At 40.7% G+C, this 23,079-nt stretch overlaps 1 protein-coding gene across 1 annotated transcript in view; it reads left to right on the top strand.

Annotated features, from left to right (window-relative positions):
• The window catches only part of VAT1L (vesicle amine transport 1 like), a 50,832-nt gene that overhangs the window by 7,916 nt on the left and 19,837 nt on the right, over positions 1 to 23,079 (top strand). The window contains exons 2-7 of the mRNA XM_081016408.1: positions 1,897 to 2,026; positions 4,334 to 4,549; positions 11,868 to 12,010; positions 15,894 to 15,997; positions 18,955 to 19,010; positions 19,577 to 19,771. Coding sequence (XP_080872534.1) covers positions 1,897 to 2,026; positions 4,334 to 4,549; positions 11,868 to 12,010; positions 15,894 to 15,997; positions 18,955 to 19,010; positions 19,577 to 19,771 — 844 coding nt within the window. The remainder of the gene's footprint in view (positions 1 to 1,896; positions 2,027 to 4,333; positions 4,550 to 11,867; positions 12,011 to 15,893; positions 15,998 to 18,954; positions 19,011 to 19,576; positions 19,772 to 23,079) is intronic.

Below are 23,079 nucleotides of genomic sequence, written 5' to 3'. Positions count from 1 at the left end.
GTTATCACATTCTTTGTTTGGAGCTGTTCTCTGAGATTACATCCAAGTCTGTTACGAGACTTCAAAGGCAATGTAATGGTTAGTTTCTCTGGCATCTCTACAGAGAGGCAACGTGTAAACATGTTTCTATCTTTAAACAGCATTAATTATTTTCTGATATTGAGAGGGGACACAAAGAGAAGGAAATGGCCTGTCTCAAGGGTTTTTCTTACAGTGTTGGGAATACAGTGAAACATTTTTCATGTCAGTATGAACACTCTGCTGTGTAAATTTTCTTGTAGCAGAGTCTGCCTACAGCAGAACCAGTCAAGGAAAAAGGTTTATATAGTTAATCCCATTTTGCTTTGTTTAGGCTGCATCCTAGCTACACTTACTTAGCAGTAAGTCTCATTGAAGTCAATGGGGCTTGCTTCTGAATAGACATGTATAGGATTGCACTGTTAGTCATGTTTACCAGAGATGCAGTGAGGATCTTTTCAAGTTGAGAAAAACTCTTCCAACACATGGATAGTTTTGCTTCAGTCTTCAGCACCAGCACTGGGCTTGTACACCTTTAATAGTTGTGTGCAAGAGGGAGTTTCAAAAGGTGTAGCTTAAAACTATTTATCAAAGCTGCAAAAACTTCTCTTTTTCACCCGGCCACCCTAGGAAAGGGAAACTCACTGGGTATGAACCTATCATAGGTATCTTTGTTGGTCCATGGTGGGATCCACAGAAAAACAAAACCTTTATTAGGGCCAATTCAAATATTGCAAAGTATTTAGCAAACTTTTGAGTTCTTCAGAACTCAGGTAGGATGTTATGCAACATCCCTGGGGGATGTTGCATAAAGGCCCACCAGGGGCCCTAATTAGGCCTGTGAGACCATTTCTCCCAAGTCATATCCACCCCTAGCTGATTTTCAAGAGAAATCCAACATGCATCAAGATTTGAGCTTTTCATTTAATCCTGATGGGCATGTCTTTTGCTGTGGATGCTCAGTTCAGTTTTCATTTCCATCCTGTGTCTACCTCAGTGTTTGGATAAGAGATGGCTTTCTGTAGGTCAGTGTGGTTGCTGGAATTACATAATATGGCCTTTCCCCTTCTAAAATGTGCTTTTCAAATGTGGGTTGTGCATGGTCTCTTAATATAGCTTTGAAAGACTTCACAAATGCAAACAGTGAAGTACAAATAATTCATAAGGAGACATGTCAAATTGCTGCACAGACTTTACGCAGAAAGTGAATACCCATCTGGATTAGGTCAGTTATGCTTTTCAAATATGCTCTGTATATCCTACATAATCTATTTACAGAAGACAATATTAAATATATAAAGCGAATTCTGGCATTGTGTCACCTGTACCTGTGTCATCAGTTTGTCAGTGACCAGTTGGTGGGTAATGCAATTCCCGAGATTCAGAAGGAGATGGCTATGCTATTGATGTTGAAACCTGGAAAAGACTTCTCTAAACTCCATTTCATATGTTATGCATATGAACCTATCCAGACCCTTAGCGCTTTCTAAGAGGCCCTTCTCCAGGTGGCCCTCTGAGGGAGGCTTGGAGGGTGATGACAGAAGAGGGGGCATATTTAGTTGTGGCTCCCCATCTGTGGAATCCTCTCTCTAGTGAGGACTGCTTGGCACCTTCACTGACATCTTTTGGGCACCAGGTAATGACTTATCTTTTCTCCCAGGACTTTTAATTGACTGAGACAATGTTGTTTTGTTACTAGTGTGCTGCCAAAGCCTCCTGTGGCTGTTATGGTCATTGTTTTATTTTGATGGCATAATGTATGGGACTAGTCCATGACATCTAGAGGACACCAGATTGCATAAGTCTAACCTACATTTTGTCTCCTTTGTTTACTGTACTGTGATACGCATCCTCATTACTTGTTTCTTTTATTCACAGTGGGTTAAATTTTATTGACCTGATGGTTCGGCAGGGGAACATTGACAATCCACCCAAAACTCCACTTGTGCCTGGATTTGAATGCTCTGGGATCGTAGAAGCTCTGGGTGACAATGTGAAAGGCTATGAGGTAATCTCATATGTATATCTGATTGGGACGGTGGCAATGTATTTATTAGATATGATCACATATTAGTTGTGGTGGGTAGCTTAAGGAAAACTTCAATTTGGTATGCCACAGTAGTGAAAAATTCACATTCAACGATAGGAATTGTTGATAAAGACGTTGAAAATCAAAATGACCCATATGATGATATCATCATTATTTTTGACGTTCAGGTGTGACTGCCCAGCTAATGTAGCCAAAATGGCACCACCTACAGACAAGAGGGAGGTATGATTACACTTGGAGGTGTGCAAAATCATTGAGGTAGATAAAAAATATCCAGATGAGGACTAAGTGTGCTCGGTGGCTACAGAATGCTGATTTGTGGCAGTGGTAGACAAATTGGGGGTGGGGGGGATGGAATAAAGTTTCCTGAAGGAAGGGGACTGAACAAGAACAGTCCACACTGCAAACTTTTGTTATAGGCCTCACTTATTCTATTTCTGATGTTCAGGGTGTGAGGGTCATTGCTTCTGTAGCTGATACAGCAAAAATGGCAGCACCATTGCCTCCCATTCTGCACATGCTCTCAAGTGCACTAATTTGTATCCCCCTCAGCTCAGTGCCCTGTGTGGGGAACTGCCTGCACCACCTAAATCTGGCACCGCATGCCCTGAAGTTCTGAAGGGGACTTCTTTCATAATCGGGTTCCTGATCACAGGCAAAATACCTGACCCAGTAACCAATCACAGGCAAAGTTTTTAGTTGGGTTCCCTATCACTTGTAGGGTTCCTGATCATGGAGAGGTTTCTGAGTGTGTGTGTCAATGGAGTTAACAAGCCATCAGATTTTTGTGCTTAACACATGAAGTTCAGGAGTGAAGAGAGAAGGGAATCAGACAGGTAGGGACATTATGGGCAAGGCCTGTAGGTTTGCTTCTGACCCCCCCCCCCACACTTTTTGTCCTCAAATTCAAGCTGAACTCTTGAGGCGGGGTTTCAGTAGCTTCTAGGGTCCTCTAAAACAGCATGTTCCTCTTGAAAAATATTTGAGCACCAATGTGAAGATTATCTATAGCAAAACATGCAGAGAACATTATCGAATAAATTACCTTTATTCTTATGGACTTCAGCATAACATGCTGAACATGATATATAGAATAACAATTTCCCTTTTTAAAAAAAGGATTTCTACTGTATCATATTTGAAATTAGTCCCTCTCCACCACCAACCTTTTCTTCTGGTGTAATATCTCTTTGTTTGTAATTGAATTTGAGCCAGAAGTGTAATATGAATTGCTTTCCTATTTTAGAATCTGTCAAAAGGAAATGATAAAGTTGGTTGTAGGTATGAGAAGGCAATGATATAAAGTTTGCAGTAAAAATACAATCTATACTAAAAAAAACCACACACACATACACTTGTGATAATTTCAAGACAATTCCAGCAAAGTCCAAAAATGTCACTAAGAACTTGAAAATATGCACTGATATAACACTAGCAGTGATCAGAGAAGATGAAAAAACCTGTTCATTGAGGTCAGTAGGATAATTTGCTGCTCTCCTCTATTGCAACTTTTCTAAGCTTTAGAGATTGGCGGGATTTTGAGATAATTCATTATCTACAAAGGAGCTGTGCAGTTCCAATTTGCCTGTCCTTTTTTTTAAAAGGCAAGTTATAAGAAACCTCCCTGACCTGACTGAATAAGAGCTATAGAAAAACATAATGATATGAGACAGGCATGCAGTTAAATCTTCCAACATGTATATTTTTACTTTAAATTAGTTGCAGCGGGTTCTATATTGATTGAAATAGCAGTGTTGGAGGCTGTTGTTTAACACTGTCCAAGGAGTCACCAACATTTTAGGCTCTGGGCACATCTGCAAACCAAATAAAATTTTATGGGCATAGCAAGCACACACTTCAACATAGTCTGTTAACTATGGTAGATGTTTATTTCAGGATGTTTATGGTAGATGTTTATTTCTATTTTTAGTGGGAAATGGGTAGGCACTATGGGAAATCCACAGAGGGAAAGTCTTTATGGGCACAAATTGATATTTGAGGCAAGAATTAAAAGCCCTTGAATCATATTTCTTATCCCAGACCACTGTTTTGGCAACATGTGTGTCATTTGATCCTTATATGCTAGACATACACTCAATGGCTGGTAGGTAAATGTGTGAACTGTTCCCCACTGGGAACAATTGTGCCTGCCTGCAATGACATAAAAAGTTCCCTGTTGAGCTTTCCATTCCTCTGTAGCCATGTTGCCAGGGACATCCTGAAAGCTGTAACCCGAATGTGTGTTTCCCCAAAAAATGTCTACAGATTGGAGACAGAGTCATGGCCTTTGTCAACTACAATGCCTGGGCAGAAGTTGTGTGCACACCTCTTGAATTTGTGTACAAAATCCCTGATGATATGAGCTTTTCTGAAGCTGCTGCTTTTCCTATGAACTTTGTAACTGCATACATGATGCTCTTTGAAGTCGCCAACTTGAGAGAAGGCATGTCGGTGCTGGTTCACTCTGCAGGCGGCGGTGTGGTAAGTTGGCTTAACTTTTGTCCTAAAAGGAATTATAACTTTCAACCTGTGTGTCAAATTTCAGTCCAACCACAGCCCCCTCTGAGTGTGGGTTTGTTTGTTTTTTGTTTTTTGTTTTTTGCCTTGCTGGAGTATTTCCTTAAACTCTGACGATTCACTCCCCAGAAGGAGAGAGATCAAACTGGATGGTTCTTGAGTCAGGATCCCCTCAACTCAATCTCAACTCAACAGCCAGGGGTTGGAGGCTTGCCTCTTCTGTATCTGACAACCACTGCCCTCACCCCATCACTAAAAGAAATAACCAACCTGAAAGATTTGGAAGGTATTTGGAAAAGAAGATTGCAAGCTCTGGGGGCCCATCATCACTGTCTGCCAAAATCCTGACCATGCAGGCTACAACTGGCCCTAACAAGGATAAAAATCATTTTAGCACAAAATCTCTTTAGCTCCAAATAATTGTGTTTAAGATGAATGACCCATTGCAGTAAAGGACTGGAATTTATAATCTTATTACAGCTCAGTACAGTACAGAGGAGCTCTGTTTTATTCTTGTTGGATTTTTTTTTTTTTTTTTAAATCCCAAGTGTGGGATTTGAAAATAACACAGAGCTTTAAAAAAATAATGTTGGGCTTAGGGACACCACAGGGCAATTGTGGTCCGTGTTAGTGTGTTCTTTAACTTAAATAGACAGTGCCTTACAGGTCAAAAGAAGGGCAGATCCTTGCCCCAATGAAATTGCAAACCATGAGGCACATGTCCAAAAGAGGGGAAGAGAAAGAGCCTTTGGAATACACTGCACATTTCTAATTACACTTTTTTAAAAGAAAAGAAGCAAATAAAGGAAAAGAAAGGTATCATGAGACTGGAAAAGGTGCAAAACAGGGTGACAAAAGGTTGCCCAGAATGGGATGTCGCCCTTGGGCTGAGAAAGATCCCTCCTACCCTTGTGAAATCCTCTCTCTTCCCACAGTGCATAGAGGATCCAAGTCTTTCTCCCTACCCCACCACATCCCGCACCACTTGCTATTTAGTTTTTTTTATTAAAAAAAAAACCAGCTACTCAATGCCAAACTGCATAACAAGCATCACATCTAGTCTGACCCTGACTGACAGTAATTCAAATGCAAGTATCCCTTCAGTGTGTAATTAACTTAAGGAGTTCACTGTCACAAGCTGTAGTGATGGCCACGACCTGATATTTAGGGAAGTCACTTAATATATCATGAAAGGGTAGGAAATGAATAACAAAAAAGGAGGGCAGAAGATGATTTGGATTTCCATAACATTTTCATATGCTAATTTATGCGAATAGATGCAAATATAGAAATAATTACTATATTTTTTATTATTATTTGCATTTTTAAAATGTGTCAAAGTAGCTTACAGAATATTAATATTTGTATCCACTTATCAAACATTTAAAATCAACAACAGATAATATAACGCAGGAATAATAAAAGTGTTCATCCGTCAACAAGAATAAAAAGGGACAAATCCTACCCCATTAAAAGTTGAACATCAGACCAGGCCTGGCTTATTCCACATTATTGTTAAATTGAGATCCAAAAGCCTGGGTAAACAGGAACTGTGGTGGGCCACTTCAAGGCCCCTACTCTCCAGTCTTGAGAGTTATTTATCTTTAAATGGAACTTGGACCAGAAAACCATTCAGACAGGATTGCCTTCTGTGCAGTAGGACACATTGCCAACATACACTAGGTGGTTCATCATTCTCATCCAGAGAGCTGCTCTTAGATTCATATGTTCTTAATTGTGCACCAGGACGGGTTAAAACCTAGTTTTACAAAACCTTCCTACTCTTAAATTCACTCCACCTCCCTCCCGAATCTGAACAGTAAAGAAATTATTTAGGGGTGTTGGCATCCAGCTAAGCATTAGAGAGAATGAACTGCCAAAGTCACAAGAACATTAAGCCAGAGGCTCCCACACTAAGTCTCTACATATTAATCCACTGCAACAACTTTAGCTGCACATAAAGTTCATTATGAATAATGCAGGGAAACAGGCCTTGGAAATGGCTTCTGATTAGACATTGCTGGACTTCTCCCGATAATAAATTCAAGGGCCTTGAATGTACCCACTTTGTTCCCAAATGTCATGGGCATACTGAAATGTCCAGAAAAATCAATGGGGGCCCTGTGGCATCAGAGCATCGGTGCTTGTTTTGTTCACGTCAGTGCAAAATTCAGTTTCCCTGCTTAATGCATTTTAAGCATCTAAGGGCACGTTTGCTTTCTGAAAAATCTGATCTGTTGGAAGCTACAGCCAAGGCCTCTTCTGAGTTTTGTGAAGACCTGAGCAAAAGTGAATCAGTAGAGCCCACAATTGTGGCATCCTCCCTGCTTTGTAGTGCAATAAAAAGACAGAAAGTATATTTCTTAACCCAGAAGTTTATATATATATATATATATATAAGATATTTATTGAAATTTTCAAAGTATTACAAAATAAAACAAAAGCAGTAGAAAGTACAAAATAAAAATAGTTAACAAAGTAGAAAAAAAACAAACCCCTTCCAACCATATGAATACAAATTCAAAAATAAGAAAAAGTGACAAAAAAATAAAAATACAAAAATACATCACAAACAATTAAAAACATTTAAAAACAAATTCATTATTCTCAAATCCTCAACTGTCATTACCTTCTTTCTTTGACCTCCTCCTCCCTTTCTTTGTATCCTAGTTATTAATTATCCCAGCAAATCCTTTCCATATTTCATAATATTCTGTCATTACATTACCCTAAACTGTTTTAATCTTATCTTACTATAATAAAATAAACCTTAAAGCTTAAAACTTAAATCCTATCCTTACCAATTTCTCATAACCATAATATTCTTTCATAATTCTTTAAACATCTTTACTAAAGCCAAGTAATTTCATTCCAACATTTTTCTGACATTCATCAATTTTATAAAACAGTTCTAATGGTAGAAAAAAGAGAGATACAAACAGATCCAATCTTCATCCAACGTCCTTTCGTCCTGGTTCCGGGTTTTGTCAGTCCTTATTATCCCGTCGATCTAGCCCATTAACCTGGCAGCCTTATATCCGAGGCCCTCAAGTCTCTTCCATGTCCCTTCCGCAGCTCTTCTTCATATTTGTAACTGTATTTTCCCTTGTCTCCTGCTCGTGGTAACTCCAGCTTGACAATATTTTTAACCCTTCTCGACAGATCAGCCCCTTTTCCATATTCAACACTGAATTCCATATGGTATTTAAAAGCATGTTTCAAAGACCCTCCAAAATTAAAATTAAGAGCCCCCACAATCCCAAACATCTCACGGCCCATTGCCAGATTTGAAAAGTCCAAACATCCCAGCATAGGGGGGTCAATCCAGCCCCCCATTTCCAAGCCAAACCAAACTTTTTCTTTCCAAATCTGGCTTTTTCCAAGTTCATTTGTCAAATCCGCAAACTCATATTCCTGTTGGGCCTGTTCTGTCAGGACACACTCCTGATTTAATTCCTGAGTGGGCTCCACATATTTTCCCACTGTCTGTTCAAAATTTCCCACTGCCTGTTCAAAATTTCTAGTCGAAGTTGCCATCCAATTCACCTTCTCATGTAACTGTTCCAGTAGGGCACTTGTTTTATAGAAAGCACACAACAAAGCTTCTGAATACATTGTCCTGCAAAGTCAGATGCCTGTTCCCATGATTTTAATCTGTAACAGCTGCTGGCTCCCTGGAGTTGGTTACAGTTTCGCAGTCTCCCTCTAGGGGGAAAACTTCTATTTGTTCTTGCAACAAAGTTTCCCTTTTTGAGATACTTTGTCCATATTTGTTGCTTAAAGATGCGAAGGGAAGCAGTGGAATCGCTATGTTTCTCTTCTTTTAGCTATCTGTCAAAAACGCTTGTCTCTGGTCAATGAACTTCAAACGTCAGTCCTGACACCCCGCTCCAGGATCAGGACGGAGGAAAGTTACTTTACTTTAAACTCACTTTAAACAGTCCGAAAAAGATCCCCCTCCTTCTCCTGCTGTCGAAGGGGGGTTCCACAATTTTAAATGATGAAATCCAATCCTTTAAAGGCGATTTTCTAAGCTCTAGTTTACGTTGTCTTTGCTTTATTCTGTCTACAAAAGAACGGAAGGCTGACTTCCTGTTTAGACCTTCCCGTTCCGTACCAAATTAAAATAGGTTTTTAAAATCCAGTTCCTTTCTGCTCGCAAGTCCTTATTTGATGTCCAGTTGTTCCAAGTCTAAGTACTCACGGGTGCTTATTTTAGAGTCCAAATTGTCCCAGGAAAAAGGCAGCGCTCTCCGGCAACGGCTATGCGGCTTCGCTCCACGGAAATAGCAGTTGACTCACAGCACCGCACCACTTCCCCCTCTTCACTTCGGAGCCCGCTAGTGGGTTCCTTAGCGAGTTGGAGGGGCGCTAAAGGTGCCCGCCGAGTCCCATGGTCACAGGCTTCATCCGCCTGTGATTTTTAAAAGGGTCCCCGCTTCACCGTAGCGGAGAAGACCCGTTTCAAGCGGAGCTAGTCCCTCCAGTTCAGAGGGAGTCCGCCATTGCCGATGGCACCACCCTGGAAGTCCCTTAACCCAGAAGTTTTCTGATGTCCAGAAAACCAGTGTAGTGTACTCATTAAAAATTGGACTTGGGGTATCTCCTTCCTGTTCCTAATGTCCCCTTCTGGGAACAGGATTTGAGCACACCCACAGCTTTGATTCCAAATGTTGAAAAGGAATGCTTGAAAGGCCCAATTGATTTTTGGGGTTGAGCATACACCAGGCTACTCATTCATCTGTACCAAGGAGGGCATTGAAAGGTCTGTGTGCTCTTTCATTCTAATTTATTGCTATGCCTGGCTCTCAGAGGAAGAGATCAATGTAAATCACAATATGCCATGCTGATTATACCACTTGGCCTTCAAGAGGCTTTCTTCTCTTCCATTTGGGACCTTGATTGGCACACCACTTAGGGGAGCTCTTAAGCATAGCGGGAGCTGTTCCGAAACACTTGGTTAACCTCCTATGCCATCACCTGAGCTTACCCATATCACTGACTGTGTGGGAAGAACATTGGTGCAATGCTCCTTTGCCTCTGTGGCTGAAGCCTAAAGGGAAGAGAGGAAGACAGGCTTAAGGCCTCTCACCTACTCAATTAACACACAAGGGTTCTGGCTAACTATTCTAATTCCCAACCTTCACCCAGTCAGCTAAAGTTCTGAACAGAGCCTGTGCATACGCAACTGTGGCTTCATCTGTACCATGCATTTAAAACAGTATGATACCACATCCTCCTCCCCCCCAAAAAAGAATCCTGGAAACTGTAGTTTGCAAAGGGTGCTGAGATTTGTTAGGAGGCCCCTGGAAATTGTAGCCCTGTGTGGACAGGGCTACAATTCCCAGAGTTCCCTGGGAAGAGAGATGGATTGTAAATTTCACTATGGATGCAAATAGCAAACCAATGGAGGAGGGGACCATGTAAGAATGGAAGGAGTTAAATACCCCTTCCCCACCGATTGCGGTCCTGTTGTTGCTCAGACCCCCCCCCCCCAATAGCTGAGATGTACACTAATTGTGTTCATGCCATTAATGGAATGTCTAGTTGTGCCCTAAATCAGTTTCAGTCCAAGAACTGGGTTTAACAGAGTGACTATTGACATTTCCCCCCATTCAAATATTATTTCCCTCAGGAACTAAAATCAAAAAGAGATTCATGCAGAAGCATTGATTGCTACCCTATAGCAGCAACTTGATCTCCAGTTTCAAGTTTGACTCAAAACAGTTTGAGGTGACTACAAAGGGAATGTCATATGTTTGAACTACAAAACTTAGCTGGGTCAGAGTGCAGCTTTGCTTCCCTTTTTGTAAGAAACATCAACTAATGCTGTTGCCTTCCTGCACATATTGAATATCCATTGTCAGTGCAAACTTGCTGAACCTAGAAATCCAATGCATCATACTTAAAGCCCATATGTGTACATTTTAGTCTGCATTTTCAAAGCACCTGATGAAGGTTTTCCTTTTTAAAAAATACAATTACGTCTTCAATCAGGGTGCTATACTAATATCACTTTAAAATCATTCTAATTTTGACTGTCACATGGCTGTTGTCTGGAAGAAGACTCACTTTACACCTTTAAAAACAGAATCTGAGCTAGGTTCCTCCTGGCCTGCAAACCTGTAACAGGCAGGATATTCATTCAAACATACAACCCTCCCACCTCACTTGAAGTGGTACAGTCTAGCAATAGATACATGATCAAGTGTTTTGTCTCTAAGATATTGGAGAAGGCCAAAGGGGTGGACACAAGTAAAAGTGTTTGGGGATCCTGGACAGGGAGAAGTGCAGTATAGAAAGAACACCTGAATCTGTGCACAGCTGCCCCAGGTGGTGAGTTCCTGAACTACAGGTGGTAGCTTCTCACTCATCATTATATTCATTTGATTTATTACAGTGATTCCCAAACTGAATTTCTCATGGACCATGTGAAATTTACTGAGAGTTTTGATGGATCACTAAATAAAAAACAAAAAAACCCTGCCTATTTTAGCAACTGTAATGTAGTGTGGTAGATGCTGTGTGACTTTAAATGTATTTCATTGCTTCTTTTATTTGTTATATTGCATTTTATTATATTACATCTTGAATTTATAGATTTTAAGTGTTCCTCACAGACATGCCACATATCTCCTGAATGAAACTCAGAAACCGCTGGTGGTCTGTGGCACATAGTTGGGGAACCTGTTATTTATTGAAAGTATTACTTTCCTATCTCTAAGTTAAAGATTTTTCAATGTTGCTAACAACATTTTAGAAAAACAACACAACAATATATATATATTTTCAAAAAAGCAAGATTTTAAACAGAAGAGACTCGATCAGTAACACCAATAATATCAGCTTCCATTAAATGCTAGAGAATTCCAAAATGAAAGTTGATGAAACTGGATCCTGAATTTTAAACACCCATGCATTCTTCTCTGGATGCTCTTCACATATCAGGATTCAGTCCATCTATAGCTGCCCGTTGTGGTGAAACACTGAACTGCTGGCAGCTTTTGAATGAAGTACCTTCAGAAGCTGGAGTAACTCCACCAACTCAGGCTGGCTGTTGGAACCTCCTGGCTGTCCACTTGAGCCTTTCTTGAGCAACAAGGTCTTCCTGGTCTAGAAAAGAAACCCAATTCCCCCATTGCTTGGTCTCATTGCAACTTGCAGGAGGGGACATATGACTTCTTCAGCAACTGAGAGGGTCTAAACCAAGGGGTCCAAATAAATAAAAGATAGATAAAAGACTCCATTTGTCAGAATAGCTAATGCAGTGGTGCATTTGCAGGGACAAGCCGTTGCTCAGCTCTGCTCAACAGTCCCCGACGTTACCGTGTTTGGAACAGCTTCTTCCTTCAAGCATGAGGCAATCAAAGATTCTGTAACCCACCTGTTTGACCGAAATGCAGATTACGTCCAAGAAGTTAAAAAGTAAGAGGATTTGCTTTATTTTACTTGTTGAGAATAACTATAAGAGCTAGCAAAGTGTTATTTATACTCAAAGTAGACCTGCTGAAATTGATGGGCATAACTAACTTGGTCTGTTAATTTCAATGGGTGTACTCTGAGTATTTATTTATTATCTAGTTTATATCCTGCTCTTCCTTCCAGCTAGAGTAGAGCTTAGTTGGATACAACCTAAAATGTGAGCTATGTTCAATATATGATTTCTGTTGTCCTATTTTGTAGGCTTTCATCATAATTATAGGTGGGTGGGTTTATAATCCTTCATTGAGAATTATGGGATGGCTGCCTAATTGTGGAAGGCTGTCCCCAGAGAACCACACCTGGCACCATTGCCACCTGTTTTTAGGCACCAGACACACACATTCTAATTTACGCAGACTTATGACTTTTTAACAGGGAGGCTAGTTGATGTCTCTTTGTTCAGCTCATCCTTTAACTGATGTGGGGAGGACTTGTTCCTTTTAACTATACTGTCAGATGAGTATTTTAGTTTTTGTTTATTATTTTCATCTGCTTTTAATGTTTTTGTTGTTTTATTTTCACCATGTAAGTTGTTTTGAGGCACCTGAGTGCAAAACTACAACTAATAAACACCATAAATATAGATCACAGCAGCAAATCCCATCAGTTTTTCCAGCTGCTGTGGTTATCACAGAATGACCGCTTAACTATCTTTGTGCTCCAGCAGCTTTGCATGCTATGAGCATGATCCACTTACACCATGGATGCAGCCTCTGTTTAGGAAGGATGCCAAGATTTCTCAGTAGAGCCCTGCTTTCCCCTTTCCCCCACTTACACATATGCCTTGGCACTCAAGCAGGCTGCACAAGAGACTAGAGAAGATCTGTGTGCTTGTCCATTCCCCATGTAACCTTCATTGCCCATGCCTTGCAAGTGACTCATGTTCTAGGAACTTCCATGAGGTAGCAAGGAAGGTCTGAGATTTTACCCTTATATTCTTAGATAAGCATCAGGACTGCTCTTAAGGACGACAAAGATATTGCATGAACTGGCTCTAAAGAGGATGATGTCTACATTAAAAGTTTTTTTTAGTTTCTGAAAGGAAAGGCTAATCATTGTGCTTTTACAAGAGGAAGTTCATCAAAAGATATTATTAGCTTACACTCCTTTTTTATTGCTCGGGGCAAAGGATTATATCTTTCAATAAGATTATTTCAACTTACTAAGATGAAAAGAGGTGGAAAATCCAATTGACACCTGTTAAAATGCAAACCAGTACCTCAATTGAGCTAAGTGGGCAGGGGCTCAAGTTTCTCCCTAGGGCATTCTTGAACTAAACCAGAATGATGAGTTGTTATTACTGTGAATGGCAAAAGACACAGAGGTGGATGAGGTTCAACCTATTTTCTCACTGGGAGGGGCGGGGGACACACAACCACAAGTACTTCATTCAGGGCCCCCCTGGCCAGGGGACACAGCCTTGCCACTATCCTCTGACCCTGGAGATGAGTCCCCAGAGTACCTCTATCTCCTCAGCCTCAAAGAAGTCAAAATAATGTGAGGGCCCTGTAGCCAGCCAGCCAACTCCTCTGTAGAGGCACAGCCAACCATACTTGAGGGCTGGTCAACTTATTTTACCTGTCCTTATTTTATTTGTAAGCTGCCTTGAGTCTCTGATGGGGAGAAAGGTGGGGTATAAAAAATATAACAAGAACAACAACTTATTTAAGGCTTCAGTTGGCTGTTGCACCATGTGGAGACAACAGCTCCTATGGGTGCCTTAGCAGGCCTTTTTTGGAACTGTCCAAGGTCCTGTTCCTTTCTGCTTTCTGACTTGAATTGACTGTAATCAGACACTGCCTGCTTATCCAACAAGCCTTATGCTCCCATGGAACTGAGCAATCAGCTTGCTTTATGTGGTGCTGAAATGTCACATGATGTATAATAGCAAAGGGCTTCATGATGTCATTGCACAACCACAGGAACATATTGCAGGTTGCAGTCATCCGACTTCTAGTTGAGGCCTCTCTAGTATTTCATGTTTTCCTAAATCACACATCTAGTGGCAGGTGCTCTTCTTGTTTCCGAAAAAGAAAGAAAAATAATCTTTCAGGCCACAAAGTTTAGGCTGTGCTATGACTATAGGTGCTATTATCTAATTTCAGACAGTATCATTGCTATAAAATAAATGCCTTTTGCGTGGATTAAAAAATATTTGGTGCACCTTATGCCTTTCAGTCTCTCTAGGGTGCAATTATCCATTTTAGCTCCACCAATCATTTCCATAACTGTTTAATTAAAATTAGCTCTCTCTCTCTCTCTTTTTTTACAACTGCTATGATCAGTGACGCAAATATAGTTTATAATTGCAGAGTGCAGTCAAACTGGCCTATTGCCAGGATTTCACAGGTTTGGTTAGGATGAAGAATTATTAAACAAAAAAACAAAACAAAACAAAAAACCAGAAATTGCCATTTAAGCGAGAAAGGGAATACAGTTTGAATCCTGGCTTTTTATCCTTTAAGGCAGATCTGGGAAAACTTATTCAGCCTAATGGTCACTTTCCTTTCTGAATAATCTTCTGGGGACCTTATGTCTGTGGCAGGCCAAACCAAAATGGAAAGTGGGTGGAGCAATAAATGTTAATGCTGCCTCCAACACACACACACACACACACACACACAAATAGACCAGTTCTGGGGCCACAAAATTCTTTTGGCATCGTGTCACCTTAGACAAAGTATTATTATTTTTAAGTGAAATGTGTGGGTTTTTAAAAAAATGACAGGGGCACAAAAAACCTATTGTATGCTGTATGTGACTCATGGGCTGCATGCTGGCCAACCCTGCTCTAACCACTACACCACACTGGCTTGCCTCACTCAAAAAAAAGGGGGGACATGATTATGCAAAGCAAATGTCTGTGTTCAGTGGAGTCCTTACAATCAGTTGTAATTACAGTTACTTCTTAACTTAAAATGCTCACAATCCCTGCTTTTGTTGTCTTTATGCACTCCTATAAACTGAGCTGTAATTTATCTTTATTTCTGTGGTGATGGCCTCTGCTCCCATCCTGTCTTGTAAAATTGCAGTAGCAATAAATAATGACATTTTATATCTCCTTTCTTCCTCTGTAGTCTGCTGCAGAGGTTAACAACCTGTAGTTTTAACTTACCTGGTTTGTTTCACTTAATTATCTGGTTATAGTCCCATCATCTAAATTGGCCCAATATATACAGAGTCCATACCAAGTAGGTATAGGATTGCAACCTAAGTTACAAGGTGTCTAAGGAGGCTCAAGAAATCTTGATTGTATGGTTAATACTAGGAATGAGAAGACTAATCCAGTCTAGTTCCATTCCATTCCCTTTCCTGATCCATTCTGTACCATTTGCACATAACTGTGCAGAACTTTAAAAATAACAACCCATAGAAACCCCTGATTTTGCCCCCTGTTATCATGCGAGTGTCATCTGAGCCACAGATTGCAGACTTTCTCAGAAGGCATGAGTATAAGTCTAACAAATGCGGCAGATGCATTGAAATAAGACAGGAATGTTCACACTGGCAAGTGCTTTATCTATGGACCTTGGCACATTTATGCACCTGTCTCTTAGGAGTAGGCTGTGGTGGTGAGTACTTGAACCATTTATTACTTCTTGTGGTTCATGAGTCCATTTATGTCATACTCAGGGTGGACCCACTGAAATCAATCAGCATGACGAACTTACATTCTCATTGGGTCTGCTCTGAATATGACTTAGCTGTATGCAGCCCCATTTTTAAAAAATGTGTATGGATTTCAGTTCCTCAGAAAATCTTCTGAGGTCTATGGAGTCGAAGGCAGCAAGCCGCATTGTCTTAATTTGTGTCTGTTGCTTTTTAGAATCTCTGCAGATGGCGTAGACATTGTCCTGGACTGCCTTTGTGGAGAAAATACAGGCAAAGGCCTCGGTCTTCTCAAACCACTCGGGACTTACATTTTATATGGTGAGTGAAAGTCAGCTGGCAAATAGAACCCCACCCGCTCTGCCAGTTGCCACTCTATGGTAGCCAACTCAGGTTGTCATTGGTATCAATCTATGGTGTCTCATATGGTGGAAATGGATGACATCAACTCAGAACTGCTCTATGATGCAGTATGCATGAACAATCATTGCGGCCTCAATGGACAAATACAATTATTATTATTATTATTATTATTATTATTATTAATTACAATATAACCCACCTTTCCTCCAAAGAATTCGTGGTGGCATGCATGGTTCTCTGTCCCATTTTATCCTCACAACAAAAAGCAGCACAGCTACTGTTCTGGGCAGCAAGTGAAAGTAATCCCTTTCTGGCATTACTATACAGAGGGAGACATACGCAGACACATACACACATGGAAGAAGCAGGCAGCTTCAGGACATATGTGACTGGGGCTGCATGTCTACCTGTGCTTAATGCAGGGATAGGCCTCTGAACATTATGGACCATAGGTGCCATCAGCCCCAGTCAGCATGACTAACATAAAAGTGCTAATTCATCTGAATTGCCTCTGAGTCTGCTTTCATACTAATCCTTGAAGTTTGAACCTTGAAGGAACATAAGAGAAATTTACACCAGCTCTAGGCAATGCAATGGGCATCTAGTTTACAGGCATCCTTTACCTGTTCATACATTGAGGGTATCCAGGGGGCAAAGGGGCAGTTGCACACAGGCACACCATTAACCATTATCCTCAGATCAGTAGCTTTCATTTGGGGTGGGGAGTGGGGTGGAGAGAATAGGCTTCTAGTATTTGAAGAACCTGAAATATAGGGCAAAATGTAGGTTCACTATTCTTACTTTTTTTTAATAAGAAACTCACCTGCTCCCTGATTCAGTGCTTTGCTTGCATTTCACCAAGCTGTAAGATTGTTGAGTCTTAAATATGTGAGCAGTATCTACTTCCTGCTACAATTCAGGATCCAGCTCAAGTACCTCTTCTGGCAGCATCCCCTACTTTAGCTCCCCGTGGTCTGTTCCAGATTCTGGATTGGGAGACACTGATCTCAAGTCTTGATTTGAATCACTGCATGATTGACCCTGACAGCTGAGTCATGGAGGGGGATGCGGAGCAGAGAGATGAGGCGGGATATAAAGCAAGCCCAGCTTGGAAGAGAGGAAGAAACAACCCTGTCAATGATATCAAAAGGTTTAGCAGAAACCCCTCTCCCCATATTATCTCCCAAGGATTTCACTTCCTCTGCCTCACAAAGTATCCTTTTGGCAGCACAGAGAAAGCACCCTTCCCTGCCAAGAGAGGACCAAGGAATCTGGGCTGTGAGCCCAATTTCTCCTTGTTCACAAAGGATGCTCTTGGTAGAAAAACAGAAGGACCCCCTCCCCCCAATCTCTGAAAGACTTCTTCAGAAGAGAATTTGGCTCTGTGGGTGTATGCCAGAGCGTGCACCATACTTAAGAGTTCAGTTCTCATCTACATTTGACAATGACAACTCCCCCCCACCCACCCACTTTGCTGTTACTGGGCATTCAGTCATCTGGCAGTTCCTGGGACTGGTGGGAGTGAAAGGCCCATGATGAGGTTGGCATAGTGTCTGTGGGCAGGCTCTGTGAGTGCCAGGATGTTCTCCCCAGAATCATCAGGCTCACTTACCATCTTCCAAAACAACTGGATTACACACACTCTCTCTCTCTCCCCACAAAAGCAAATGACAAGAAAACACTCAAAACATAGCAGGCAGCATCCTTAGTTATTACAAATCAGTCTTTGATCATCAGTTCATACTGCTAGATTCTCCTAGTTTTCCATAATTATGGATGCATACAAAATAACTCGTTCTTCTGGGATCTTGACAATATGTTTACACCAATAAAGCAGATGTTCTGCACCAGCTTTTCCCCAACTTGGTGTCCGCAAAATGGTCTGGATCAATAGTAGCAACAGGTGGTGTGTTCATACCAGAAAATCCTCATCCATGGGGAATAATACAATCCCCAAACATCTGGAGGACACCAGGTTGGAAAAGCCTGCTCTCTGCACACACATTTCAGTTAAAATATTTCTCAACTGCCCTTCCTCAAAAATATTACAAGTCAGTGTGCAAACGTGTACACTGCCAAGCCCAGGCTGGTTCATCTCTGTTTCCCTTCACTGTCAAGGACATAGACTCTTTCAGAGACTTTAGTTTTATTTACAGTTTATATGCCAACTATTACTGTTCTCAGGGTGTCTTACATAATGGTAGAAATTGTTGTATCGGTTTTAGTTTTTTGAGTCTGTAACATTTTGCTTTTCATCTTATTTTTATCCCTTTTGGCTGTGAACACTATTATCATTTTTTTAAAAAACAACACAAACCAACCATGTAAACAGTTGTAAAAAAACCGCAAATGAAGGTAAATCTTTTCAAATACAAAATTCCATTTTTAATTCAAAGGAAAGTGAAATGTGTTTCAGCTATCAGAAATTGGGAAGAACTATGCTGAAAAACAAGTATGTAAGGCATTGTACTGTACTGGGGGGGAAGTATGTAAGACATAAACACAAAATCATACAAGGCAGCTTTCCTCAACCTGATGTTCCCCAGATGCTGCTGGACTACAACTCCCATAATCCCTTATTATTTGCCCTGCTGGCTGGGGTTGATGCAAGTTGTAGCCCCAAAGATCTGGTGGGTACCAGCTTGGTGAAAGCTGGACTCTACCAGATGCCTCACTGCATATTTGAATGGACACAAATTTTCAGAGGTTTGCATCTGAAACTGTGGACAGGATGTGCTATTCTTTCTCAGTACTACTTTCATAAAATCTTTACAGAGAACTGGAATGTTATTTTAAGATTTTGATTCGGATCTCCAAATTCTTAGGCCTGGTCCTCAAGGCACACAATGAGCAATATTTTAATTTAAAATGTAATTATCTTTCTCCCACCCCTACCCTGGCCCTTATTTTTCTAGGCTCATCAAACATGGTTACCGGGGAAACCAAAAGTTTCTTCAGCTTTGCAAAATCAGTAAGTATAATAACTTTGTGGCTTGGCTAGATGGTACTCATTTATATGTCACTAAATCATTGGCTCGGAAAAGAACTCTGAGCTCCTCTAGGGCTGGATCTAGACACATCAAAGAAGTGTTTCAGTTTAAAGCGTTGTAAATTTAAACAGGGAAAACAGGTAGAGGAAAACGGGACTCCACATCACCATCTGGTGGCACAATGTTATATCGCACATACAACACAGATAAATAGCTTTTTCTTTACCAGTCTAGCTGAGTCCTAGTTCAGCCCCACCACCACTAGTGCACCAAGCATTCTTTGTTTTGACAGAATGGCTAAGCTTTGCAGACTCAAAACCAGTGCACATGGGAGAATAATCCCGATTTCTTAAAATTAAATATTGCCATTTCTGGTGGTTGACAGTTTTAGTTCTACTCAGAGTTGACCCATTGAGGCTAGTCATGTCCATTCATTTCACTGGGTCTATTCTGCCTAGAATTAACATTGGATAAAACTTTAGCGCTTTATACTTGCCTAAATAACTTGCATGGGTCTGATCTTGTTGCTATTTGCTTGTCTCTCTAGTGGTGGCAAGTGGAGAAAGTGAACCCGATCAAGCTATATGAAGAAAACAAAGTCATGGCTGGATTTTCTCTCTTAAACCTGCTTTTCAAACAAAGCCGAAGTGGCCTGATTCAAAATGTAATGGACAAACTCTTAAAACTGTACAACGAGAAGAAGATCAAACCTCTCGTTGATTCACTATGGGCTCTGGAAGAGGTAGGATAATCACCTCTCTTTCATCTTACTCTGATGATTAATTTTTTAAAATGCATCCCTGAATTAATATACTTAGGCTGCAATCTTACCTGGTATTAAGATCAACTGAACACTGTGTGACTTACTTCTGAGGACACATGCGTAAGATTGCATTGTTAATTATTTGCAGGAAATATGACATCTGTGCATATAATTTTGATTCCTCCAAATGAGCTAGTTTGAGAACTGGCGTTTTATATGTTTGCATTTATAATAAATATATGAATCTTTGGCTGGAGATGACTAGGCAGAATAATTCCATTTTGTAGTTCCCTTTTCTGATTCTGAACACTGATTTCTGTGAAAATGCCGCTGCTGATATGAGCTTTGACAGATTCTTACTGATTTTCATTTTGTTCAGTATAATCACAGAGACTTCATCTTGTTCAGTATTGTTGCACATGTTGGATGTTTTCACTCTGCATGTGCATTGATCTCAGTTGCACTGTGTAGGAATTGGCCTCTACAGACAGTCACTTATGGGCTCATTGTCCTGCATTCCTATGAATGAAAGACCTGAGGCTAACAAAGGAGGGATTTAAGCAAATTCAGTCACACATACAGCGTTTTACTTGGGAGTGAGAACCAAGATACCAGTCACAGGAAATGTGAGTTTTGAGAGAGAGGTGAAGAAAGACAGCCAAGGCCATAGCCAAAAGTGTCAAGATGCAGGAGGCCTAAGGGGTTGGGGAATTTTGGTTTTTTTAAGTAATAATTTCTGCAGCAATCGCTGCAGGACAGGCAACACACAAAATCCAGCTAGCCTGATGTTCTTTACAATTACCTAATTGCATCAAATGCCAATGAAATAGCATTTAATTATTTTCTTATTCATAGGCCAGAAAGGCAGGAACAAGTTACCATTTAGTAAGCTATCGGGCAGCATTCTGCCTGCACATTTTCCTTATCTCTCTATTAGTAAATGAGCTAGTGCTGGGATCTATTGACCATGTGGTGCTCTAGCTAATTTCAGCCTCTTAAAGACTTGTAGATGCAGCCTAGCTCCACCAACCCAGGCTAAGCATTGGCACCTCCTGGGCATAAAGGGGTATAGGTAGGATTGCCATATTCCCCAAAGTGAAAATCCAGTCAAAGTTGTTGAGTGGCAAACATCTCCCCCCAAAAAACTATGTCTTTGGGGAGCATTTTTCTAATAAAATTGCCCTAGTTGCCATATGTACGGATTTTCCTGGACATTTTTCCGATTCAGCAAAAATCTGCCCAGACGCCATTTTGACAGTCTGATTCCCAAATATATGGCAGCCCTAGTATAGGACTTTTTTCCAGCTCACTCTTGCTTGAGCAGCAAAGTCTATGTTAGCTCTAATGTGTCTTGCATTTCTGGGCTTGCTTCTTAGTCCTCTGGTTGTCCTCCAGTCCTGCTTCCTGTTTTGCCTTCTGATTCTGTTCACTCTTCAGTCCTGACTACTGGCTTGAACCTGCCGCTTGGTTGCCATTGACTCTTGATTGCCTTTGCATGCTGGCTTCAAGTTCCTGACAGTATCGAGCCTGTGGTTTTTGAGAGGCTCCCTGTGGCATTCAAGGCACTGTGTATCCTAGATAAGAGTCTCCTGGTATTGGGGTAGTGAAGGAAGCATGCATAATGAATATATAACACAGATTCCTGTTAGTGTGACTTGCAAGCAGATGCAAAGCAGATTTCAGACTCTGCTAGAATTCGCGGATTGGATTTGAAAGTAACATATAGGCCTGTAACCAGATGTTGCAGTGAGTCATCACACTGTTGTTCTTCAAGGTTCCAGCTAGCCTCAAACAGGAGTGTTGTAGTTCTGTTCATTTTTAAGGGGGAGTGTAAGCAAAGAGACATCTCTCTCATTCTGCTCCCATAAGGCCTTCCCTTGATGCAAGATCATTTGGATTTTATTGTATAGGTAAATAGCAAGGTTGTGGAGAGTAGTGAAGGTAGAAGGCATCTTTCCCCGTTTTCCTTCCAGTTGGGACATCACCGTATGGTGCAGGAAAGAGAGTTTGTGGTTTTCTTCTTAACTCTAATAGCCCATCCAGGATACTTTGTGTAAGCTGCTAGTTTTCACTGCACTGTTTTTGATTCCCCTGCCTAGGTTTTCCCCCATTTAATTCTGTGTGTGTGTGTGTGTGTGTGTGTGTGTGCGCGCGCGCGCTTCTGCAAACTTGGAGGGTTCCCCAAGTCTGCTGCTACCTCCCTCTCGTGCATGGATGGTACAGTTTTGGCTACATAAGGTTGGCACTGGGAAACTGAATTCGCTTTTGGTGTATATGACACCTTCAATTGCAGGTGGTACTCTGTGTTAAAATGAGAAATAGCATGTGCTCAGCCCTCTGGTTTACAGTATAAAAGTAATCTCGCTGTTAGGGAGAAAGGGAAAGGGAAATGGGAGGCGAATCAGTTGGGAAAAGCCACAGTGAATACCAGTTACACTCATTTTTGAGGTGGTAAACCTTAGAATGGGAGAATGATCTATTTGCACAGCAAAAATGTCAACTCCTGGTATGACATTTACTTTAACCATCATGATAAGAATGAGATACTGAATTAAAGTACAGAAGACATAGATTCAGATTTTTTTATCAATTTACACTTCCACAACCATTACATTCAATAAGAAGATAAAATAAACAAAAAGATAAATCCTTTTGACAGTTTAAAATCTCTGTAGTTACCTTCTGCAGAAGCTTTCCCTATCCTTGAAGATTAAGAAATCAGTACATATTGATATTATTTTGTTATAGTTTTTATGGTTGATTTCTGTACAGTCTACACAGGACAAGCTACTGAAGACAGATATAGATATACATATAACGTGTGTATTGATCAAGTTCTTCCTTGGAATATTGAGTTTTTCTAGCCAAAATTGGAAGCATGTAAACAAAAAAATGAATTGAATGCAAGAGCCATAAAACAAATCCATCCCAAACCCTGGGATCATTATATTCTTGCTGATGATTCCAAGCTGTAACATGCTTTACAAATTCCCCACTAGATCATGAGCAGTGAGTAGGCTTGATAAATGAGCTAGGCTGCAATCTCAAACAGATTGTATTTGTATACTTCTCAGGCTAGTGTCAAAATGACAGGATAGAAATCTACCAAATGTTAAATGAATGTTGCCAAACAAATGAGGAGGGACAGGGACGCTGCCATATAAGACTACCAACACAGCTTGTCTTAGCACTATTTACATATTTAAAAGGAGATTGTTGCCCTACCCTGAATCCCCACTTGACATCATTGTTGCCACCATTGAGCAAATACTATACCACTTTAGGCA

Source organism: Podarcis pityusensis (assembly GCF_964106645.2).
Source record: "Podarcis pityusensis genome assembly, chromosome: 8".
Classification (NCBI taxonomy): Eukaryota; Metazoa; Chordata; class Lepidosauria; order Squamata; family Lacertidae; genus Podarcis; species Podarcis pityusensis.
This window is presented reverse-complemented; position numbering and strand designations above follow the sequence as displayed.